The 25882-nt window shown below is 44.9% G+C and overlaps 2 protein-coding genes across 2 annotated transcripts in view; both read left to right on the top strand.

Annotated features, from left to right (window-relative positions):
- The first annotated feature begins 327 nt into the window (after window positions 1-327).
- Window positions 328-7439, top strand: crls1 (cardiolipin synthase 1). Its single transcript, XM_080481768.1, has 7 exons — window positions 328-844; window positions 2385-2522; window positions 4261-4390; window positions 4492-4577; window positions 5069-5137; window positions 5634-5725; window positions 6818-7439. Exons 1-7 carry the CDS (start codon window positions 458-460, stop codon window positions 6909-6911), a joined length of 996 nt encoding a protein of 331 aa, XP_080337894.1. The 5' UTR covers window positions 328-457; the 3' UTR covers window positions 6912-7439.
- Window positions 7440-18773: 11334 nt separating this feature from the next.
- LOC308121040 (1-phosphatidylinositol 4,5-bisphosphate phosphodiesterase beta-1-like) overlaps window positions 18774-25882 on the top strand; it is a gene marked incomplete at both ends in the record, with an annotated part of 30398 nt that continues 23289 nt past the window's right edge. Inside the window, 7 exons of the mRNA XM_080482064.1 lie at window positions 18774-18872; window positions 21293-21370; window positions 21949-22017; window positions 22543-22683; window positions 23121-23200; window positions 23667-23720; window positions 25431-25506. Of these exons, the coding sequence (XP_080338190.1) occupies window positions 18774-18872; window positions 21293-21370; window positions 21949-22017; window positions 22543-22683; window positions 23121-23200; window positions 23667-23720; window positions 25431-25506 (597 nt within the window). The remainder of the gene's footprint in view (window positions 18873-21292; window positions 21371-21948; window positions 22018-22542; window positions 22684-23120; window positions 23201-23666; window positions 23721-25430; window positions 25507-25882) is intronic.

The raw sequence follows: 25882 nt of genomic DNA, 5'->3' as shown, positions 1-25882 counted from the left end.
TTAAATTATGAAAAGCAATAAAACTCAAGCTTTTTTCCAGAGTAATAGCGACAATGAGTGTAATACTTTGATGTTATAAATAAAACATTAATCAAGTAAGTAGATGTGCTTTTAAGAATACAGTTATCAAAAAGTCCAAACAACACATTCTCCCAAAAAAGGACCAAATAGTTTCTAATATTAATATAAATTAAATCACATAATTTCATTGTTCTAATAGATGTATTATTGTTCAGAGATCTACCACGTGTTTTTTTTGGGGTTTGTTTTGTTTTGGGGGGGTTTCGGTTGACGGGGTGGCTTTACGACACCTCGTCGTTTCAGTTTACGGCATCATGGCGGCCCGCAGCTCCAGTTGTCTCTCCGTCGGCTCTGACGTCGCTGTATGTTAAGTCCGCTATGACCACGCGACCGGTCCGCGCGGGGCCCGCAGGTCACTAACTCAGGGTCCGTGAAAATGCTGACGGCATGTTATCGGAGGTTTCCCGCGCCGCTGTCCCCGCGCTGTCTCCTGTTGGCACGGGGCGCGGGTATGTGCTGGCTCGAGCCCGTGTCATGGCGGCTCCGGCACACGCCTGTCATCGCTGAGCGCGCGGGGTTAAAACCGGCTCAGGTGAGCGGCTCGTGCCCGTACAGTCGCGTCATCCTCCAGCGGGTGAAGCAGAGTCCGTGGAGCGTGCGGCTGCTCCTGCGAGAAAAGTCAGCGGCCGGTTTCCGGTGCCAGCAGACACCCGGGGCGCGAGGTCTGTGCACCGGGAAGCCAGAGGAGACACCGGGGACACCGGAGAGGAAAGACGGCGGTGGCGCGGTGCCCGGACAAGGACTGTTCAAGTTCAAAGAGCTGGTGAGTCCCTGAACGCACCATCACTTTTCAGGTACACAACAGTCCCTGAACGCACCATCACTCTTCAGGCACACAACAGTCCCTGAACGCACCATCACAATTTAGGTACACAACAGTCCATGAACGCACCATCACCCTTCAGGTACACAACAGTCCTTGAACGCACCACCACACTGCAGGTACACAACAGTCCCTGAACGCACCATCACACTTCAGAGACACAACAGTCCCTGAACGCACCATCACACTTCAGAGACACAACAGTCCTTGAACGCACCACCACACTGCAGGTACACAACAGTCCCTGAACGCACCATCACACTTTAGGTACACAACAGTCCCTGAACGCACCATCACACTTTAGGTACACAACAGTCCATGAACGCACCATCACCCTTCAGGTACACAACAGTCCCTGAACGCACCATCACTCTTCAGGCACACAACAGTCCCTGAACGCACCATCACAATTTAGGTACACAACAGTCCATGAACGCACCATCACCCTTCAGGTACACAACAGTCCTTGAACGCACCACCACACTGCAGGTACACAACAGTCCCTGAACGCACCATCACACTTCAGGTACACAACAGTCCCTGAACGCACCATCACACTTCAGAGACACAACAGTCCCTGAACGCACCATCACACTTCAGGTACACAACAGTCCTTGAACGCACCACCACACTGCAGGTACACAACAGTCCCTGAACGCACCATCACACTTTAGGTACACAACAGTCCCTGAACGCACCATCACACTTTAGGTACACAACAGTCCATGAACGCACCATCACCCTTCAGGTACACAACAGTCCCTGAACGCACCATCACCCTTCAGGTACACAACAGTCCCTGAACGCACCATCACTCTTCAGGTACACAACAGTCCCTAAAAGCACCATCTCTCTTCAGGTACACAAAAGTCCCTGAACAGTCTGAAATATTCCAGTTTGTGCAAAGTGAACTTTTCTGTTCTATTTATGGGCATTTGCTGTATTGATTGTCAGTACAGGGACGCTCACATTTATTCTCGCATTGTGTGTGTCCGTTTACACGACGACGGTGCAGACTTTAATAATGGCGGGGTTTAAGGAAATTTATACGATGTACGACCCGTTAAAACCTGAAATAACAAAACTTTATCTGTGGAGGCAGATGAAAGAGGAATGTATTTTTTGCTGACTCAGCAGTTTTCTCCAGCTTTCTCTTAAACCTCCGGAGAAACATTTAGTCATCCGATCTGAGTGTCAGCGGAGGCAACACCAAAGACTTTCGAATGTTTTCCGAGAGAGTTTCACCAGAACTGAAATGGGTTTGTACGTGTGATGATCACTTAGTTTGGAGCGTACGGAAACTTAAGTCAATTATTGAGGCTGTGTAACGAAGCATTAATGGTATACAGGAGACACATTCACAGTGTTACGAGCAAATTCGGAAGAGAAACTCCTGAATATGAATCACAATGAGAAGGGTGTGATGCAGAAATGTATTTTATTTGTATTTTTTTTTTTTTTTTTTTAAATTCCCTGGCAGTATGAAAACCCGTGGACGATCCCCAACCTGCTGTGCGTGAGTCGCATCCTGCTGGCTCCGTTTCTGGGGCATCTGATCATCCAGCAGCACTTCCACCTCAGCCTGGCTCTGTTCACGCTGGCCGGAGCCACGGACCTGGTAATACCGGAATGACTTCCGGGACGCTTCCTACTAGTCCCTCCTATCTCCTCTCCTGTCACTTCTTCTTAACCTCCTGGATGACGTCACCGGGGGGTTGAGGAAAGGTGTCGAGAGGCTTCCTAAAGGCGTTAAGACAAGGCGATCACGGTGTTTTGACAGTCCGACCGCACTTCCACTAGGTGGCGTAATAATAATCCGAAGGCGGTGAAGGTTAGGGACGTCTGTCGTGGTGGAAAAAAAACTACAAATTTCTATAAAATGAACTACAAAAAGTTAATTCCTCTCACTTTCCCCTGAAGCTCTAACCTCTGATATAAAGTCAAATATCTCAAGGTTTGAATGTAAATCAAAGGAAAAGAGGAACTAAAGGGAAACGGCTGCAGGTGAATAAAGAACCAATCAGAGTGAGAACAGGCTGCACAGAAACTGGACCTTACCGTGTTGGTTCTACAACATCCAGAACATTCCTGGTTGGGATCTGGGTTCTAGATGATTTCGAGTTGTTCTAGGCAGATTATTGCTTTGGTAACTTACATGATCTGCTCCTTTTTCAGTCATCCTGAGTTTCCCTGAACGCTCCGATGAGCGGGTTCCTTTAAATGTTGTCGCCGCAAGGAATTGTGGGGGAACATGAGCTGGTCTCCTTTGGGAAAGGAACCATCAGTGGTTCCTAGGCTAAAGGAGGTTCTAAAGGAAGCATCAGTGGTTCCTAGGCTAAAGGAGGTTCTAAATGAAGCATCAGTGTTTCCTGGGCTAAAGGAGGTTCTAACGGAAGCATCAGTGGTTCCTAAGCAAAAGGAGGTTCTAAAGGAAGCGTCAGTGGTTCCTGGGCTAAAGGAGGTTCTAAAGGAAGCATCAGTGGGTCCTAGGATAAAGGAGGTTCTAAAGGAAGCATCAGGTTCCTAGGATAAAGGAGGTTCTAAAGGAAGCATCAGTGGTTCCTAAGCTAAAGGAGGTTCTAACGGAAGCATCAGTGGTTCCTAAGCAAAAGGAGGTTCTAAAGGAAGCGTCAGTGGTTCCTGGGCTAAAGGAGGTTCTAAAGGAAGCATCAGTGGGTCCTAGGATAAAGGAGGTTCTAAAGGAAGCATCAGTGGTTCCTAGGATAAAGGAGGTTCTAAAGGAAGCATCAGTGGGTCCTAGGCTAAAGGAGGTTCTAAAGGAAGCATCAGTGTTTCCTGGGCTAAAGGAGGTTCTAAAGGAAGCATCAGTGGTTCCTAGGATAAAGGAGGTTCTAAAGGAAGCATCAGTGGTTCCTAAGCTAAAGGAGGTTCTAAAGGAAGCATCAGTGGTTCCTAGGCTAAAGGAGGTTCTAAAGGAAGCATCAGTGGTTCCTAGGATAAAGGAGGTTCTAAAGGAAGCATCAGTGGTTCCTAGGCTAAAGGAGGTTCTATAGGAAGCATCAGTGGTTCCTAGGCTAAAGGAGGTTCTAAAGGAACTATTGAGCCTCCTTTCCTTAGTGAGAATTCCAACGCTCCTTATCATGGCTGCTACTTGAACCCTTCTGGGGATTAAGGAGAAGTGGATAGGAAAGGAGATAGGAGGGACTATTGGGACGCACCCTTGGTATCTAGCCAGGGTCTAAAATCTAACCGTGATGTTGACCAATCTCGATTAATTTCAAAGTCCAGACGCATGAAAAGTGCGAGTGAGCTGCGCTCATGTTCTCCTGATGCGTCGTGTCTTTTGAAGCGACAGTTCATTAAGAATATCACAGGACGTTCCCTTTGCCTCTCAGCTGGACGGCTACATCGCCAGAACGTGGCCCACTCAGAAGTCGGCTCTGGGCAGCGCTCTCGACCCGCTGGCCGACAAGATCCTCATCAGTATTATATACGTCAGCCTCACCTACGCTGACCTCATACCAGGTAAACCGGCGCCGTGTGTCCTCCTCCCCCTGGCGCTCTCTACGGCTGGATTTAAAGTCTTCAGCGCTTCACTCGGTTGCTCGTGTTGTTCTCCGTTTCAGCTCCACTGACGGCTTTGGTGATCTTCAGAGACGTTGGTCTGATAGCTGCCGTCTTCTGGGTCCGATACAAGACTGTACCCCCGCCGGTGAGACCAGTTCCATTTCATACTTTACTTTAGAGGAGTTTATCACAGCCTCATATAAAATCAACAATAATGATAATAATAATATTTAACCAGACAGAGCTCTGGTATTGGAATAGCATCGGTATCGGATCAGAAGTGAAAAAATGTGGATCGGTGCATCCCTAGATTTAATAGTTAAGTTATATCACTTCATGTAAAGGTGTATTAGCAGGAGAAAACTCAGTGTTTGACCACAGTTTACCTTCAAATCAGCGTCTCAAGTCTTTTTGTCTTCAGCTGCATCATTTCCATTGTTTACACACGAGCAGAGAAAAACAACAAAATACATCAGATAAACGGCTTCACAAGAGTTTTTATTCACGTTTGAGCCGAATAATATTCAAGTTCTCCGTCACATAGATTAAACTTTATTTATTTTTTATTTTTTTTTAAAGGCCTGACTCTGGTTTGGAGTTGAGCTTTAATATAAAGTGTCTGTTTTTCCTCTTCAGGTGACCCTTAGTAAGTTCTTCAACCCCTGCTACACCACGGCACAACTCAAACCCACACTCTTCAGCAAGGTGAGACACACACACACACACACACACACACACACACAGATATTTAAAACTACCAAGGCTGCCTGTCTTTAAAGTAGCGTTACAAGTTGGGCTTGTTATCACGGTGACTGTCAAAATAAAAGTACCAAGTCCCAGGAGAAAATAGACTGGCAGTCGTGACACCACGGAGGAAACGTTGTTCCGATTGTCCGTCTACTGAGCATGTGCAGAAGAACTGTTTACTTCCCCCGTTTCCACGGAGACAGTCAGAGCAGAATTTTCAGTTACTACAAGCTCCATTGTTGTGTAAACAAACGCCCCAAAACACAATGAAAGTTTTCCGTTTTCACTTGAAAAGTGTCGTATAAATGAGGCTTTAGTTTTCTTCAGAGTTTTTTTATTTTTATTTTTTAGTGAAAAGTTTTTCTTGCCTCCATGTTTCCCTCTAATTTGTGTTGTTGTTTTTTTTTTGTGTGTGTGTGTGTGTGTGTGTGTGTGTGGTTTTTTTTCCTCTCAGGTGAACACCGCCATCCAGCTGTGTCTGGTCGCAGCCTCGCTGGCTGCTCCGGTCTTCCAGTACACAGACTGCGTTCTGCTGCAGTGCTTATGGTAAACCGCACACCTCATTATACATGCGTACAAACACAGGCCTCATCCATGATGTTGTTACAGCAACCAGAGGGGGGGGAATTGAAATGTTTCCTCTCAGTCAAGCACATAAACGCTGTTTGTTCCTGCACATTGTTCAGGTTAAGTGCGCTGACTCATTTCAGTGGAGTGAGAATCAGAGCGAGGACAAACATTTCATTGTGTCACAGTAACCTACATTTGTATCTAGACGTGCTTCAGCGCGACGGCGTCGTCCAGCGTCGTCCTGGCCGATCTGACACGCGGCGGAGTCTCTTTTCTGGCTTCACGTTAGAGCTCCCTCACACCTGTGGGTGGGTATCGGGGTTGTGGGGGCGGTCATTTGCTGGGTTCACTCCCACGGTGGTGCCACAGAAAGTCTCGCCTGTCTCCGCTTCGTGTTCCGTGATGGGATCAGCTGCGTCACTCCACAGAAACAAAGCGCAGCCGCATTCAGGCTCCTTTAACGTCGTTCCTGGTTTCATTTCTGAAACTCTTGGATGTCGGCCTGATCCTCATCCGGGCTCGGGTCTTCAGCCACTTCCTCTCTGCTCCATTTTACTTAAAGTCGTGTGACGAGATGATTCGTGTTCATTACGAAAAAGAAACAACGGCTCCAACTTGCGGCCCAAAATAACGATATTGTTTTCAAAACGTTGCCATGTAAACACACAATTTTTCGCAAAAACAGTGTTTTAATTTGAAATGTCATGTAGACGGGGTCTTGGCGTTTTAAAAATGTATAAATAGTTTCATCTGAAAGTTATCAAAAACATGCAAACTGCCACGTTCAACATGGATTTTAAGTGAACCGATGCAAAACATTTCAAAGTAGATATTTCTGTTACTTTCTTACATTTGTGTGTCTCTAAATAAACACGAGTCGCTTGTAGTTTTACAAAGTGGCACGATCAGTCGACGATTTATTACCAAAAAGCCTGTTATAAGAAAGAAACTTTCATTCTGTGCTCAGCAGCGTCACATCACGATGAAGTTCCGTCCTTCGAACAAATAGGCAGCTGGTGTTTAAGGAAAAAGTGTTCAAGAAAATTAACCGCGTCTGTTTTGTTGTAGGTATATTACAGCCGTGACGACGGCGGCGTCGGGCTACAGCTACTGGCACTACGGGCGCAAGACGGTGCGGGTTTTAAACACCAAGTCGCCGTGAAGATCCTCCGATCCTGGTTATTATTTTTTTTATTATTTTCAAAGAGAAACATGAGAGGACAGGGAGCAGCAAGCCGCCTGCTGCAGAGACGCTGATCAGCCGTGTCGGGGGGGGGGGGACACACAAACAGATGGACGATCGCCAGGAGCCGTGAAAACCAAGTAGCTGTGACAGCCATTTATGAGTCGCCATGGCGATGGCGCAGGGAAAGCGAGCGAGGCCGCAGATGGTCCACTGCAACACTACGGAAAACGCCTGACAGCGGCTCCGCCACCGGACCGGTCTGGGGAGACAGATCGAAAACGGCAAACACAAATATAGAGCACCCGCCGACACCCCGGGACACACGTCAACCTCTGTACATGTCAAGTTATCTGGCAAGAGCTTCTATTTTTCTTAGAGTTTTTTTTTTTTTTTCTTCAATCGGGAGGTTTCAGTTTCTACCAAGTCGTCGTCACATGATTGTCAGTTTTGTAAACCAATGATTTCTGATTAAAAACAAAAGAAAATCTGCTTTTGGTGAATCTGTGTGTGTGTTTGATGTGTGTGTGTTTGATGTGTTTGATGTGTGTGGGGGGGGGGGTTCTTCATGTTTAATCTTCGGGGACACAAATCTTGACGTCTAATCCATTTAAAAGCAGCAACCGGGAGATTAAAAATGGGATGAATAATGCAAAGACGAGCAGGAATCGTCAGGATCAGATCATCCACACAGGAAAAGTAAGGAAGTCTGTGTTTGTAGAGGATTTCCTGGTAATGATGCTTCTTTTCTTCTTTTTAAAATGGTGTCAAATAATGAGCAATATGAGTCTTTTACTGTCGATGCTGGAAGGTTCTCACTCCTCGCGTTTGGATCACCACCTTCCCAGTTTCTGCCCCACAGCTTCCTGCCCTCTACATGGGCACCACTGCTCCTCTGCCCCATGTGGTGGGAACACTTGGAACCGCCCCTGTATTCTGAGCCTGGGGGTCAAGATGGGCTATGGGTGCACCAGGTCAACCCCAGGACCCGGTTCCAGTGACGGTATTTTCAGGTAAGAACTCAAAAGACAGTCGTTCACATTTCGCAGGGAAGGTTTGGGATCTCGTCGTTGCCCCGGGCGACCCAACCAGTAGAATGACTGGCTGGAAACGTCTTTGTAAAAGATTGGACATCACTAAGTGTTTTATGGTAATCGGTTAATACAAACACACAATTGAATAAAAGCGCAGACTAAAAACATGGATCTTCAATTGTTTCGTTGAAATTCTGTCAGAACATCGGAGCGACAACCTCGAATGTGCCGTCTTTTGTTTTCAACGAGCAAATTGTCCAGAACGTCTCGCGTGTCTCACCGCAGACGTTTGGATTCAGCAGCTCTTCCACATTAACTGGTTTCACCGTGATGACGCTCGGAAAACTTAGAGCTGGACCAAGAAAATGACCCGCAACAGGAAAGCTCTCGACGATCCTGAGAGTTCTGTCCTGCTCACGGGCGATGGAAGTTAGAAGGACTAAGGTCTTCTGCGATTCTTTGCGCTCCACATTTCCACCTCGATCCCACGTCGACTCATCGAGAAATAAAATTGATGGCGCCAAGACCCATTCTTCCCTTGGACTCTCCCTTGGTCCAGATAATTGTGTCGACAAACGAGAAGCGAGAAGTGTTTTATAAAAGAAATTCAGAAGCTGCTGGATGAAGTCCAACCTGGATCAGGACCAGGTGGACGTGCTGTCGTCTCACTTCTCACACTTAATAACTCGCGGGGATTAAATTTAGAAGGATTTGAAACATCTGCAGCAGCTGTGAGACTAATGCTAAACTGACGAGCCTTCTTACAGAATCGATCCACACGAAGGTCGAAGGTCGTTCTGTTCCTGATATTTGAACTTTTCAGTTTCCACATCTTCCTGAGAAACGACCATCATTTCATTCACTTTGATAATGTTTATCTTTAAAAGAGCAACATACACGTCAGTTAATCTCAGGCCACCAACGCTTACGATGAATTATACCTAGAAATGGTCACGAAAGTATAAATATACAGGTTGTGTCGACCCCACTTCCTCTGTCCAGCAGGTGGCGCTATGAACGATGGTCTTTATTGTCATATGACTGATTAAATCTGGATCTGACGCATCATCATCATCAAGTTTCATGTAGATTGGACCATGTTCAGGCTGTTTCAGCAGGCGGCGCTGTCGCCGAGTGTCGATATTATTTTGCTGCACTCCGATGTCTAACGTTTGAGGCCGACGGGACCATGTTGGGACTATTTCCACTGCATTTCCCTTTTCATGGCGGATATGAAACTTTGGCCACGCCCTCAGACGTCTACTGAAGATTTTGATCACTTTTATTTCCCGTTGCCCGACGTGTCAGCACGCCAAGTGTGAGGTCATTTGGAATTACCTTCTGGGTTCTTTCTGGAAATTTGCAGACTATTCACGCTGCAATTCAGCGTTTCCAGCAGGTGGCGCTGTCACCGAGTATCGACTGTCGTCAGGCTTGCTCTCCGACCATAATAATGTATTTGTGGAAAACATGAGTAAACTGTGTGAGAGTAAAGACAATAAAAGACAATAAAAATAAACAGAACTTAATCTTTTCCTACTTTTAATTCACCCTTGTTGTTTTGTTGCAGATATTAAAGGAAAAGATAAATAAAAATCCGTAACTTCAGCCTGTTTTGCATAAAGCAGCTTTATTCCCCGCTCACTATTCTGATTATCAAAAGAACCAAAGACGCTTCAGAGCTTCTTTGAACTTCCTTCAAGTCTGTGGATGAAGCGTCTTTCTGAGCCGGAGGTTATGTGCAGAACATCAACCTGAACCCCGCCCTCAGTCTCCCCCCCCCCGTCAGCCGAACGTCTGGCGTGACGAGAGAAACGAGGACGTCTCACCTTTTCAACTCCTCCACTCATTTCCCAGCGCCACTCGGGCGATGCCGCGTCATCAGCCGCCGCGTGCTAACGGCCGCTGCAGGCCTGTGCGGCCTCGCGTGGGATTCCTCCTCGTTATTCCTCCGACGGATGTTTTCCTACTCTGGAATCTCCGTCGCCGGGAACTCGTCGATACCGCCGCTCCCTAAACGCCCGTTTTGGAGAACCTTTTGTCGTTCCGGAGCGTGGCGTCAAAGCCGGGGTCCATATTTGATGAGACAGATTGAGAGTGTATAATTTGGGAGTGGTGTTTGATGCTCTTTAATTAGTGCTGCCTCTGAGATTCAGGCTGGAAGGGAAGTCAAACCTCTCTGCTCCGCGGGCTCACAGTGACACACTTTCACAGATCTTTTTGATCGACGCTGACAAACTGACAGGACTCCGCGTCGCTTCGTTTAACCGACTGAATTTAGTATTTCCGCTGGAATGAAAGAGACGATTTACACGCGTCCCAAGTTCTGTCACATTATTTAAACTGTAGTCACTCACAAAGACGAGGCAAAGCAGCTTTATTTCAACAACAATGCAATTCGAAGTGCTTTTTATTAGCAAATATGTACAAAAACATTAAGAGAAGATCAGAAAAACATCAAAATCTGTAAAAAATTTTTTAAAGGAAAACACTAAAAAGGAGCTAAAAACGGATTCAGCTTCTTTTTAAAGATCTGAGTTATTTTGGCCGTTTCAAAAGGAGTTTAATTCAATTCAGTTCTACTTGTATAGAGACGAATACGACATCTGAAGACACTTTACAGAGAAAAACAGCAATTCAACACGAGCAAGCAGAGGAGACGGAGGAAAGAAAAACTCCTTTTTAAACAGGAAAAGACCTGCAGAACCAGACTGGAGACTTTCTGTAGAACCGAGCCAGTCAGGAGGCCGCCGTTCTTCTTAATCATGCATCTACTGAGCATGTGCAGAGGAACTATTTACCTCGACCGTGACGCGCACGTGCAGAAGCAGCGTTTCAGAAAACTTTGTGTTTTCCCCTGTTTCCACGGAGACGGGAGTCGGGGCGTTTTCAAAGAAGTTGTGTTTTCAGTGGCCCCCCGGGGCTCCGTTGATGTGTAAACAGACGCCCTAAAAAAACACAACAAAAGTTTTGTGTGTTTTCACTTGAAAACGTTGTCGTGGAAACGACGTTTGAATGTTTCTTATCACTCATCTTTCAGTAGAAGCTTCTCCTGGAAGACCTAAAAAAAAAAAAAAACTTTTCCTTGGATGGTTCACACTTTGAGCCCCCACCACACACACACACACACACACACACACGCGCGCACGCACACACACACACACACACACACACACCCTGTTGCCCCTGCAGCAGCAGCAGCAGCAGCTCTGATACACATGATTTAGTGATGGAGGCGCTTCACACTTCACAGACCGGCTGAATCACACTAACAAGGACAAACTCTGGATGTGTGTGCTTCTGTCAGCGCTGCCCCTCTAACTACTGCCCCCCCCACCCCACCACCACCACCATCTCCTCCATCTCCCTTCCGTCTCACCCATCTCTCCACCGCTTCCCTCAGAGCCTCTTGGTTTTCAGGTGCACCTCACTGAGCAGGAGATTCCACCACCGTGATGCAGAAATGACAGAAAAAGCTTTATTCCTCTGCCGTCTTGTTTGCGCCAGATTTTCTGTTAAGATTGGAGATGATCCGTTGGCAATCACTGCAAATCTGCTGCATCTTTATACAGACTGCAGCTTTTGGTACAGTTATACTTTCAAAACTAATTAAATGTGTGATTTCATTCAATTAAGATAAGATCAGGATTTATTAATCCCACATGGGGAAATTCAGTCGTCACGGCAGCTCCACGTTGCACAAATAGTTAAAGATAGTTAGGATAGTGGCACACAAGAGAATAGACTATATATAAATAGATAATTAGATAGATATATATGTATATATACACATGGGAGTACAAATTAAGTCATAGTTTCCATTTTTTACTTTTAAAGTGTGTGATTTTGTTAAACTAAGTAATAGTTTTTATCAAATTCTGTTATGTTTAACAAGATAAAAGTGTGATTTGCTATATTTAGTAATATATCAGGGGCCGGAGCAGTTAAGTTTCTTTTGGTCCCAATGGATTTCAAACCATTTCAAGTTGTGCTTCCGGAAAAGAAAGAAAAAAAAAAAGGCATTTGGAAAATAGTTCATGCTTTTGTAAGAGTAGTAGTTTGTGTGAAAAGTAGTGAACTGACCGTTTTCTAACCTCTCCTAAAGGCTCCGGGGCTTTTTAAAGGGAGAAGATTGCAATTAAAAGGTTTTGGTGCTGCTACAACATCCGGATGCAACAACAAGTAAACATGGAGGCATTTTCCAGTCACCGTGTGCCAGTGTGGGTAGCGCTGCCTTTCTGTGTGTGTGTGTGTGTGTGTGTGTGTGTGTGTGTGTGTGTGTGTGTGTGTGTGTGTGTGTGTGTGTGTGTGTGTGTGTGTGTGTGTGTGTGTGTGTGTGTGTGTGTGTGTGTGTGTGTGTGTGTGTGTGTGTGTGTGTGTGTGTGTGTGTGTGTGTGGCTCCAGGGTGTGACTGAACACATCGTAGGCACAGAGACTCCCAGAGCTTTCCAAACTTCACCTCAAACTTGAATGCTTACGAAACACACTGAATCAAAGTCCTTATATCTCCAACAAGCCTTCACACTTAACACAGGGCCGATACAGATCCATATGGGCACGATAGCTGTGCACGCACACACACACACACACACACGCACACACACACACTCACACACGCTCTCATGCACACTCACATCTTTGCTGGTCCTGAAATAGCTCTCAGCCTCCCACTCTCCCTTATATAAGCGGAGATCTGCTGGTGAAGACTAGGGTGTGTGTGTGTGTGTGTGTGTGTGTGTGTGTGTGTGTGTGTGTGTGTGTGTGTGTGTGTGTGTGTGTGTGTGTGTGTGTGTGTGTGTGTGTGTGTGTGTGTGTGTGTGTGTGTGTGTGTGTGTGTGTGTGTGTGTGTGTGTGTGTGTGTGTGTGTGTGTGTGTGTGTGTGTGTGCGCGCGCGCGCGCGCGAGCGCACATGTGTGGGCAGAAGGAGTGTCTTGATTTGTGTGCGTGCGCGTGTGTGTGTGCACATGTGTGGGCAGTAGGAGTGTCTTGATTTGTGTGCGTGCGCGTGTGTGCGTGCACATGTGTGGGCAGTAGGAGTGTCTTGATTTGTGTGCGTGCATGTGTGTGTGTGTACATACATTGCTTGTGTTTGTGTTTTCGGGCTCCTACGCTGCAGATTACACATCTCAGAGGTGAATGTCTGGTCGTTAATCCAGAAATCTGATGGACTTTGTGCAGTTTTGGATTATTTGAGGCTCTGATAGCTGAGGTCTGGTGGCATCATTAGGACGGAGCGTTGAAGAGAGGATGCTCAGCACATTCAGTCACATCATCAAGAATATCGTCTGTGTCTAACACAGAAAAAGAACTTTCTATATTATTTTTATTATATTTATTTTGTATTTCTATTACAAAAAATAAATATATATTTCTATTTCGTTATTTATTTTCATATTTTATATATATATATTCTATATTTTAACTTTCTATATTATTTCTTATACTTTAATATTCTTTAATATTTCTATATTATTTGTTAAATAGACTCCGCAAGCCTATAAGATCTTATGATCTTCGTTGCGCGGGTTCCTTCCTCTCCGCCTCATTATTTCTCTTTTTGATACCAACAACACAGGAGACGCTGGACGCACTGCACCCACGACCTCCTTTCCATCCCACATGACTCTCAAATGACTCTGGGATTGAATTAAAAACACATCATTTCCCAAAGGGTGACCGTGCAGGACATTGTGATGTTAGCGAGGGCCCGACCAGCGCGAGCCTTTTTATTTCCTTCTGATTTCATCAGGCGGGCGGATTGTGAGCGGGCTCAAATGGAGTTACACAATTCGTCTCTCGGCCGCAGATCATCTGTCCCGACTTCTCCGCTGTGCTCACAAATCTAATTCTGCTCGTACAAGTTTCTGCCCGTCTGCTTTGAAAATGTTTACTCGGCGAGTGACGAGCAGCTTCCTCTTCTCCATTTCTCCCCGATGCTCCTCAAATAATCAGTTTTTTTCCCCTCGTTGATCTGAACGACTCAATGATCAAACTCAACCTCGTGTAACTCGCCACGTCCGTACAGATGTCTTCTGCTTGTCTTCGTTTTGTGTGTGTCTTTTCTTTCCCGTGGAATATGATCATTTTGGATATTTTCCCCCTATAAATTTGGCTGCGGCTCAGTAACGGTATCACACAGTGTCATGGCAACGTGAGTCTCTGCACGTGTCTCTTCCTGCAGCGAGCGGTGAGTGTGTAGGAGGCTGCAGCCTGCTAAAGTGGGCCTTGAAAGAGAATACATTATATGAGCATGTGTAAGGCAGTGCGGAGGTTACAAGGGTCACGCTGCGGCTCTGCGGCGTTCTCCCCGACCGATACGCCGTTCACACCGACATAAAGTTCTGTGTGGTTTGTTGGCGGTATGAGGGTCTCTCGGTTTATCGACTGGAGTTATTCAGGAAGGTGTGGGGGGGGTTAATTGAAAAAATAAATAAATAGAAATATGGCATTTTTGTTTCCTCTGGGAGAAAAAAAAAAAAAGAATATCTGTTTATATACCACTTTTATCCATGAATTGTTTTTGTTTTTAATTGATTAATTTAAAGCATGTGACATTTCATACATTTTGTGCGATCACATACATAACCGATATCACTATATACACACACATACATATCCAAAACTGTATATACCCCATTTGATGATAAGAACTAAGTTATAGCTTATGAAAATATAGTTATACAAAATATGTAGTCTATGTTTAAGTATACCCACATATACTTATCAACATACTGTACATACATACACACACACACACATACATACACACATACATACATACATACATACATACATACATACATACATACATACATACATACATACATACATACATACATACATACCTCATATATCTGATTAACGTGCCTGGAAAGGGGTAGAAAGAAGTAAACTTATCAAACCTTACCCCTTCTCCAATATTTGATAGTTCATACATACATACATACATACATACATACATACATACATACATACATACATACATACATACATACATACATATAATATTTTATCTTTCTGTATTAAGAATAGTTAGTATATATGTAAATATAACAGAAAGAATGTTATCTAATATAGAAGACATATAGATATAAAGATAGATAGATATATATATATAATACACACACCTTATTCACACGTATACATTTACCACATAAATACACACATGCAGTATTTCAAGTTTGCATTCATATACTGTACGTTCATTCAGACAGTGCTCCCCTTCCCAATATGCCTGTACACGATTTGAATCATTTGAAGGTAAAACAATGAATAATTTATCCCAAACAATCTGTTTTCATGAATTTGTTGTTGGTATGAAACAGATTAACTCAAGGAATAATTTATGATTTATAACAATGTGACGACATTATCAGACTACATGTAAAGACTTTCCTCTATCTTGCAAATCAGTTTGTCTTTGGATCTCAATAGTCGTTATTATTATTATCCGACAGAATAGACGTTGCAACAGAAATGTAATCATTTAACGCTGTTATTTGACTCCAGCATCCCCGTGAAACGAGTCTTTTCTTGTGCTTCTGCGGCTGTGCCTCGTGTTTTACCGAGATTACTCGCAGGAAAAGCCAATGGGATTCAAATCCCCTCTGATTGTCAAACCCGACACGCAGGAGACGTCGCAGCCGTCCACAAGGTCGTGTCCTCAAACGTCCTCAATCTGCTTCTCGTTGCACTGAGTCATCGCGCTCCCTCAATCCTTATTTATTCCACTTGTCATTGCACCAAGAATATCCGCACAAAAATTTGATTTTGCATTTAAAAAAATAAAAAAAGAAGAAGAAACATGTCAGAGCCTGGCTCTTCCTGGCTCTGTTTTTTTAATTTTTTCATTTTAATACAGTGTTTTATTTTTGTTTTTGTTTTTCTCCACTGTCTCGCCCACTCTCTTTCTTTCCTCTCTTATAATTAGCCGGCTTTGTAAACATTCACATCTGATGAGTGTATTTTTGGGCGCAGTGTGTGGCCTGAAAGCATGACGACACACATGCGGCTTCCAAAAAAGCCTCTGATCACGTTAATCCAGAGAAATGGGAATTCTGTAGGTTTGCAGCAGTTGTATGATCGATGTCCTGTTTATGTGACGACGTTTCAGGTGAAAACATTGGGACTGATTGTCCGGCTACTGAGCATGTGCAGAACAACTCGTTACTACGGGCATTGTGCACATGCACAGCAGCAGCGTCAACGTGAAGCGCGTTTTCCAAAAGTTTTCTTGTGGTGTTAACGGGGCCTGAATGTGGCTGCAGAGGAGCAGCAGAGGAGCAGCAGAGGAGCAGCAGAGGAGCAGCAGAGGAGCAAAGACTCCCTGCCGTTCGAGTTCTGTGCTCAGAACAGGGTTTCATCATGGACTGATCCACTGCAGTGGTTCGGGTTTATCACAGGCTGGATGGGCCCATCAGCAGTGTCTCTCCAGAGCTCCTGAAGCCCGGCGTGACACTGATGCTGAGTGAAAGCTGAGCTTTGCGGCCAAACTTCACTGATATTCACTCGCAGCTGAATTCCCTCCGGCGGGATTCAGAGTGTGACGGAGAGTTTTTCCCAGGCGGGGAGCGGAGCTGCTGCAGGTTACAGCTTGGGATTTAGACGGTTGTACAACGTGTGGTGGTTATGGTGCAGTGGGTCGCCTCATGGCCTGCTGTAGAACTCGAGACCGGTCTTCGGCTCAAGACCACATTTTCAAGACCTTGGCCTTGGCCTTGACTCAGTCTCAGGGTCTTGAAGTCTTGGTCTTTAAACACTCTGGTCTCTGTCTTGGCTCGGTATTGGTATGGGCTTGTGTAAGTCTTGTTTAGTTATTGAGATGCTCTGGTCTAGGTCTTGGCCTGGTCTTGGGATGTTCTCGTCTTGTTTTTGGCCACTTAACGTTTTAGTCTGGATTTGGTCTTGGGACACTCTGGCCTTGGTCTTGTTTAGGTTTGGGCCTCGTAAAATCTTGATCTTGGGATGCTTTGGTTTTGGTCTTGATTTGGTCGTAGGATGCTCTGATCTTGGTCTTTAGACACTCTGGTCTTGGTCTTTAGACACTCTGGTCTAGGTCTTGGCTGGTTCCTGGGATGCTCTGGTCTTGGTCTTTAGACACTCTGGTCTAGGTCTTGGCTGGGACTTGGGATAATCTGGTCTTGGTCTTGATTTGGTCTTAGGATGCTCTGATCTTGGTCTTTAGACACTCTGGTCTTGACCTTGAAACGATCTGGTCTATGTCTTGGCTGGGTCATGGGATGCTCTGGTCTTTGTCTTGGTCTTGACTCTGTGTCAGGTGAGGTGGTGTTGATTACAACACCATCCACATGGCAACGGAATCCTGGTTCGAGTCCAGGTTTGGGGGGTTTTCCTGTGAGGTGTTTGTGGGTTTGCGTTTATATTGTACCCAAGAAATTAAAGTGCTACAATCATCAAATAACATTTTTTTCAAGAATTAAAAAATAATAATAAATATTTTCTCACAACGCAACCTTTCATATTGAATACGCTTTCATAAAGATGAATACTCTAATTTCTCTGATAAATCACCTTAAAAATATGTGATATAGCATATTTCTGTTTTATTTATATATAGCTGCTGATAAAAAATAATTCCTTAATGTGGTATTTTCTTTGTTTCTTTTTGTTACTTCCCCAAAAATTTTTATTTCTTACTGTAACTATGTGTTATCGTTTTCTAACTTCCTTGTTGAGCTCTGCATTACCAGTGTTTACCACAGAAAGGTGCATTGAGCCACAAGGAGAAGAATTAAGGGAACAATTAAGCTCCTCAGCAGTATAGCTAATATGAGCGTATTTACCTACTGGACCTGTTGTGGCCCAACTGTCTTCAAAAAACCAAGAGAAGAAGATACTTCTGTCAGAGAGACTCAACACTGCCGCCCACTGTACAATGGAGGCATTACAACAATTTCACATCATGCCTCTTTAAGTTATTTATTTATAATGTCATTATAATGTCTCCAAATTCCTCACATGCGAGGTTAAATGGATGGATACCGTATGCTTAGATGGTTGGAACTCACCTCATCGTGAGAAGGTCCTCGGTTCGAATCCATGCGTGTGCCGTTTTCGCAAATTTTCTACAACAGTCCAACCAAGTGTGTGTGTGTGTGTGTGTGTGTGTGTGTGTGTGTGTGTGTGTGTGTGTGTGTGTGTGTGTGTGTGTGTGTGTGTGTGTGTGTGTGTGTGTGTGTGGCCTGATTTGACCGTGCCCGTCGTTTAGCTCGATTCACCCTCCTCCAAATCGCCCACTCTCTTCCCCCACCAGCTCTTTATTCTCCTCTCCTCCCTTCTTCCTCTCTCTCTCTTTCTCTCTCTCCCATCCCTCCCCCATCTGTGGGAAGCTGCCGTTGTGCGCATGTCGCAGATGAGTCAATTTGTGGAGGCAGTGCACACACACACACACACACACACACACACACACACACACACACGTATCCTGTCTCCCACGAAGGCATCTGTTTCAGTCTGTCTCTCAGTGAGATGCAGCACCAACAGAGGAGAGAGGGGGAGACGAGCAGGGGGAGGGCAGGAGAGGAGGAGAGGGAGGGATAAGACAGGAGAGGTGAGAGGAAACAGAGAGAAGAAGAAAGACTGACAGAAAAAGAAGAGAAGAAGCAGAGACAGGACAGCATCAGAAGAGAAGGAGGAGGAGGAGAGGATGCTGCGGCCGACTTCTGAGGAGTTTAGAGTCGGACATGAGATGCAGCATCCCAGCGTCTGAAGCTCAACATCTCCATCTCCTTGTGTGTGTGTGTGTGTGAGAGAGAGATAAAGAGTGTGTTGATGTGTGTGTGAAGCCATGGCGAGCGGTCAGCCGGGGGTCCATGCGCTGAAACTCCAGCCTCCCTCTGTCTCCCAAACACTGAGGAACGGGAGCAACTTCATTAAATGGGACGAGGTAGGAGCCACTGAAACACAACAGACCAGCGCTTCATTCTGCTTTTTGGTGCTTCGGATGTATTCATGTCGTTCTGTCATCATGAAGCCCAGGAGGAAGTTGCTCATGCTGGTAGAAGCTGCCTCTGGATGTCGGTGTGTGTGTGTGTGTGTGTGTGTGTGTGTGTGTGTGTGTGTGTGTGTGTGTGTGTGTGTGTGTGTGTGTGTGTGTGTGTGTGTGTGTGTGTGTGTGTGTGTGTGTGTGTGTGTGTGTGTGTGTGTGTGTGTGTGTGTGTGTGTGTGTGTGTGTGTTTTCACTTTTGCAGTTGCCACCTGTTGGTCTCTAATCCATTCGTATGCTTTTAGATTGTGTGTGTGTGTGTGTGTGTGTGTGTGTGTGTGTGTGTGTGTGTGTGTGTGTGTGTGTGTGTGTGTGTGTGTGTGTGTGTGTGTGTGCAAAACACACACACATGAACAAACGTGTATCTACTCTAATTCCTTTTGTGGCTATAAACAATGGAGTCGATCAAACATAATTAATATTAATGATGATGGCATTTATGTGCGTGCGTATGGGAGAGAGTGTGAGAGACAATTGTGTTTGTGGTCAGTTGCTCCGTTGCCACCTGTTGGTATGGAATTAATTGGTCCGCTTGTACAGCGTGTGGATCTCTGTGTGTGTACGTGTGTGTGCAGGCAAAACACACACATGATAGTATCCCCCATGACCACAATCAGCCCTATAATTAATAATGATGGCCTTTTCTGTGTGTGTGTGTGTGTGTGTGTGTGTGTGTGTGTGTGTGTGTGTGTGTGTGTGTGTGTGTGTGTGTGTGTGTGTGTGTGTGTGTGTGTGTGTGTGTGTGTGTGTGTGTGTGTGTGTCGGTATGCTGAAGTACAAGAGTCCTGACAATGAGAAACGTGCAACGTCCGGTTGCCATGGTAACTGGCACGGTTACCTCCAACTAAACAGATTTCATATGTGCAAGGAAGAAAGGATATAGGTGTGTGCGCATCCGCGCAAATCAATGCATTGAGCTGTATAAGATCATGAATCATACTTACGCAGGAGCTAATCCAATAAGCCGCTGAATCTGTCCACTGTGATGGAAGGTAGAGAGAGAGAGAGAGAGAGAGAGAGAGAGAGAGAGAGAGAGAGAGCTTTGATATTTGAATTTCTCTGAATTGAGCTTTCTTTTTCTTGTCCTCTTTCTTCTTCATTTGGGCTTCGTACCAATGAAGGAAAATGGCTCAGACAGCTCAAGGGTCTTCAAACTTAAAGAAACTCTAAAGAAATTTGTTTAAAAATCAAAGTTTTCTTTGTAATTTTCAGAGTTTTTTTGGGTCGTTTGGTCCGATTTGAACCTCCTGCGGGTCGGTTTTGGCCCAAGGGCTTTATGTTTGACACCCCTGCTCCATAGACTAATGACTCATTGGAAATATCCCTGAATATCAATCAGCCTGGTCAAATGTCAGATTTTGTTCAAAGGAGTTATCAGTTGTTATATAAAATCAGTTCTTAAAATGTATTGGGAAAAATAAATCAAACTTAGAGCTCAATCTGATCGTTTTTCATACCGCAGCTTCCTCTAGCGAGAGTACGTGAGAGATTTCGACTGGTACGGATATTAGGCACACGTTGATTGGCCGCTAGAAGTGTCAATCATTGATAGCATAGCGACAGCATAGCGGTTCGTTGCTCACACGAACAATAAAAAACAATGGTGGAGTATCTACAAGCGTCCACGCTGCAGAGCAACACACCCCGGAGATTTACAATAAAATGCCGGGTCATTTGTAAATCACGTGGGGTCGAAAAGTTCACACTAGTCCCGTTAGCGGTTAGCGTCTAACTGCTATAGCGTCATCTCCTGTCTTGACGGCAACACAGCAGCACAATCAAAATCTGCCGTTTTGGCGTGCGCCCCCTTGTGGGGGGATTCTGGTTCGAGCAAAAAAAATAAAGACTCGGCTGCTTTCAGACTTCAGATTTTGAGTTTCAACTGAGGTCAAACACTAATAAACACGTCTTAACAAGGAAGAATGTGATTTCTGAGTGACGACTTCTTTAAGTTACAAACAGGATAAACTAAGTTTCTAATAGTTTTAGTTTCATTTGAATTTAACTCAAGCTTTTTTGTCTGTTGGAGCTTTTATTTGATCCATCAGAGGCTTTTTTTAAACACGTCGTCGTCAGGAGAGCTGAGCTGTTCCATCATCACACCAACCAATAAGAAAATGTGGGTTACTGATGACTGTGTGCGTAGGTCCTCGCTGCAACCGCCACGGCACTTCGAAAAGTTTAGCGTTGAGCCGTGGACACCTGAGTCATCACTGGAGTGTTGCGTAACAAAAAAGGAAAAGCTTTAAAACTGTGCAGCTGTGTTGATTTTCTTCACGGGGATTAAAGAGAGTTTCTGCTTTTTGTCTTCCTCTCTGCAGGATCTGTCCACTGTCAGTCCGGTGACTCTGTTCGTGGACCCACATGGTTTTTACCTCCACTGGTCCGACCAGAACAAGGCGAGCACTCGAACACACACACACTCAAACTGTCCGCCTTCACTAACCACTGAATAATGTCCCTTGAAAAAGAAACACCTCGACCTATACAGTTCTAGTTAAAGTATCACAGAGAGGTAAAATGCTGATGTTTAATACAGGAAACACATGTCAAGTAAGACTTTTGTGCTATATTGTAATGTGGCTTTTATAAGCATTATTAGATAGCAACAGTAATTAAAAAAAACAAACATGAATTTATCAGATATTAAGGACGCAATGGTGAAATAGAAATGACAGTTCACTGTGAAAGCTGCAGGAATAACTTTGTGAAGACATTGCAAAAGGCAGGCAGAGGAGACAGCGTGTGATCATTAATTACACACACACACACACACACACACACACACGCACACGCGGTCTCCCTCCAGGTGGGCTTAAATCCTCCACAGGAAACAGGAGGAAGCACTTACCACCCAGATAACAGCTGATGTGTGTGTGTGTGTGTGTGTGCGTGTGTGTGTGTGTGTGTGTGTGTGTGTGTGTGTGTGTGTGTGTGTGTGTGTGTGTGTGTGTGTGTGTGTGTGTGTGTCTATTAGGACACAGAGCTGTTGGACCTGACCCTGGTAAAAGATGTCAGGACGGGCCGAAGCACCAAAACACCAAAGGTACCGCCGCCCTGCCCGCCTCCTCCTCCACCCGCCTCCTCCACCCGCCCGTCACTCTTCACCCGCCATGTGTGGCTTCATCTGCCTCTTTTCTTAAACTGTGTCTCTCCGCTCACCTCCTGCAGGGCTTCTCTGCGACCTCAGACTCCATGTTTATTCATCTCATGCAGCGGAACAACCGATGTTTTATTCATTCGGCTTCCAGCATTCGATTCGTATCGGCTTGTACAGTTGTTATTGAGGCTTTATTACTGTTTGGCAGCCATTTATATTTACAGGACTGAGATCTAGTGTGTGTGTGTGTGTGTGTGTGTGTGTGTGTGTGTGTGTGTGTGTGTGTGTGTGTGTGTGTGTGGTTTCATTACAAAAACAAACAACAGCACCAACTAGCAGCCGGACATGCTGATTACATCATTTTCAGCTTTTCCGCTGCCGTTTTCTGAAACTGAAACGCAGAAAACAGTGTTTTCACTTTACACGTTGTCGTGAGTTGATCTTGGCGTTGCACGCCGTGCCGTCCTGCAGGAAGCCAAGCTCCGGGAGCTGCTCGACGTGGGAAATCTGGTCGGCCGACTGGAGAACCGCATGGTTACCGTGGTTACGGCTTCGGACCTCGTCAACGTCAACCAGCTCAACTTCATCGCGTCGCAGGAGGAAGAGGCCAAGGTGCTTCACTCTCTGATGATGATTATGATGGTTATAATGGTGATGATGATGATGATGGTGATTATAATGGTGGTGGTGGTGTTGAGGATGTCATGATGATGATGCTCTGATGATGGTTATGGTGGTAATGATGACGATGCTTATGGTGGCAACAATGATGATAGTGATGATGATGGCCATGATGATGATGATGATGGTTAAGATGATGATGATGGTGGTCATGATGGTGATGATGATGATGGTCATGATGATGATGATGGTCATAATGATGATGGTGAAAATGATGATGATGATGATGATGATGATGATGATGATGATGATGGTCATAATGATGATGGTGAAGATGAGGATGAGGATGATGATCGTGATGATGACAGTGTTATGACAATGGCGACAATGATGATGATGATGGTGATGAAGTGTGTGTTTTCTTGTAGGCTTGGTGTGAGGAGCTGTTCTCTCTGTCTTCCAACTTGCTGAGCAACAATCTTAACAGAGACCACAGTCTGCTGAAAGCGTGGGTCCACACACACACACACACACACACACACACACACACACACACACACACACACACACACACACACACACACACAGACACACACACACACACACACACACACGGTCCCCACCAGTATAGAAGAACACAGATTTATCAGTTTAATAAACCCAACAAAGGAAATATTTGGATTTGTTTTGTTTGTTTCTTTACTTCAACATAATGATCCAATTTTTATGTAAAGATGAGGAATTCGGACTCAGGGACGTTTAAAAAGATTGGACCTAGTAACTTTATGTCGTACTACGAGCTAAAAGTGTATATTACAAAATCTCATGATGGAAGATGCTCTATAATCTGAACGTTGAGTGGAGGAAGATGCTCTGAAATCTGGTCATTACGTCTTCTTAAAGACAGTGATTTATGAACTAACGACAATGAGAAGAAGATAAATGATGGTCATGACCTGTTCTCTCTGTTTCAGGTACGTGAGATTAACCCTTCAACCCAATGCGGAGGGCAGGATTCCCGTCAAGAAGTGAGTCGCTGCTCAATTCTATTCCGCCTCCGTTGGGGGGAGGCCGTCATCGGCTCACGCGCACATGTTAGAGCCGATGGTCGGGAATGTGAGGAAATAGCCCGGCGAAGTCTGCAGAGACAGGCACAAACTTCAACTTTGCTCTTTCGCGTCCCTCGCTTCCCAAAATAAACTTAATTCCATGCGCACATGGGAAAGCGAAAACAGGGACAGGATCCATGAAGGTGCTTAATTCAGCACTGACCTGGTAATCAAAGACTGGCACAGCGTGAGATGGCTAATACAGTCGAGAAGGAAAGCTGTATTTTAGAAGCACGCCCAGCGGCAAATTAAGGTCACTTGATATCTTGGAAGCCTGGGGACTAACGCTGATGTTTTAACGGAGCCTGATTTACAGAGATCCTCCTCGAAGCCAGCTCAATTTCACACTGTAGATTGCACTTTCAGTTCGTGTTGTTGTGGCTGACTGACCAGGAAGAACTCCATGGGGAAATCATCACACACAAACCGGAGAGTTTAAATGATTCTTATCTATCAGGAGTATCATTTCTTCTGGTAAAATAGAGCCATGATAGCCTTTAAACTTTAAAGGAGTCATATCATTCAGCTTTTCAACACCTTCACATGGATCTCGGTCCAAAAACGTTTTATTCAAAGTTTAATGCCCCAAATCCAGTTTTTCCTCGATTCTCCTCCATTTGAATATGGGATCATAGGAGCTGCATTCAGAATCTGCTGTGTCTGTGTGAGCTGGACTGGCTCCGCCCACACATGCCCATCTTGGGAGGAGGAGGAAGTACTTCCTCTCGTGGTGCCATGTGCCAGAGCAGAGCTGCCTAATTGTGGGAGGAGTCAAAGGGAGGGCCTACCTTGATTGGGATTGGCTAAACCCCCGATGACACTATAGAGGGTTTGATTTCTGATTGGCTGGTTGGAGCAACACACTTTTTAAAACCTGAAACAAGCCAGAGAGAGAGGACAGACTGTCTTCACTTCTGGGGCGTCAGTCCAGGTATGGGGACGAGTAGTACTGTAGGAAAACCAGTCAAATGTGAATTTTGCATATTGCGACCTCTTTGAATAGTTCTTTGTCATGGCAAAAAAGTATATGTGATGAAAATGTCAATAGTTTCACACAAAAACAAACAATTACAATAGAAAATTACTCCAATCTCAACATAAAGTTCATTGTGATGAAACCTTTTGGTGTCCAGAAAATTGCATTCTGGGTGTTTTTTTGTTTTTTTAAGTCAATGTTTTCTTAGAAACTTTGACGATTTTCTTGGTGGTTTGGCCGGATTGGAGCCTCTTGCAGGTCTCATGTTTGACATGCCGGGTTTAAAGTCTGTTCAGACGAAGACGATCAGCTGCAAAACGTTTTCTCTTTCCTGTTGGTTTGAGAACAATTGGAGTTTGAAGAACTGGTGGAGGACGTTATCAAAAATACCATTTTCTACATGCAAACCTTCACCAGGCCATCTCACTTGGCTTGAAAAAGGTTTGTCGACGTACAATTCTGGCAAATCTGTGGGTAGAAGGAACGTGAACAAGGAGATTCAAATGAGGTTGAAGCAACTTTCCAAGGTGTAATTAGAGGGGGGAGGTGTTCGAGGGGTAATTTTGGAGGTCAAAGTGTCGGTTCTGGTTTGGTGGCACGTTGTGTTTAAGGATGAGTCGATAATTGTGTGATGCCACTGTGTGTTGTTGCAGCATCGTTCGCCTGTTTTCCTCAGACCGTAAACGAGTGGAGAACGCTCTGGAGAACTGCCGACTGCCCTACGCACGGGTGAGCCCTTTAAGTGACCCCGTTCAACAGAGTGTCAAACTTATTCTAATCCAAGTGGGACAGACGGTCCCCCCCCACACACACACACACACACACACACACACACACACACACACACACACACACACTCGCTCCAAAAGTCGTCGATTAACCTCAATGTTTTTTAAGGAAGAAAACCTACAAAGGAACAATATGAAATAAATACCGTATTTTCCAGACTATAGAGCACACCTCAATAAAAGCCGCACCAACAAAGTTTTTAAAAAAAATTGGAAATGTACTTTTATATGCCGCACCGGCCTAAAAGCCGCGGTTCACTACTGAACTGAATATTTAGTGTAACTGAACATAAGGGAACTGATCAGTTTCCGAGCGG

This window comes from Lipophrys pholis, assembly GCF_963383615.2.
Source record: "Lipophrys pholis genome assembly, chromosome: 15".
Lineage (NCBI taxonomy): Eukaryota > Metazoa > Chordata > Actinopteri > Blenniiformes > Blenniidae > Lipophrys > Lipophrys pholis.
This window is presented reverse-complemented; position numbering and strand designations above follow the sequence as displayed.

Coding starts and splice junctions, on each gene's coding strand:
- crls1 (XM_080481768.1), top strand. CDS start 458: ATGCTGACGGCATGTTATCGGAGGTTTCCCGCGCCGCTGTCCCCGCGC. Junction 845..2,384: donor TGTTCAAGTTCAAAGAGCTG/GTGAGTCCCTGA, acceptor ATTCCCTGGCAG/TATGAAAACCCGTGGACGAT. Junction 4,391..4,491: donor CTACGCTGACCTCATACCAG/GTAAACCGGCGC, acceptor TCTCCGTTTCAG/CTCCACTGACGGCTTTGGTG.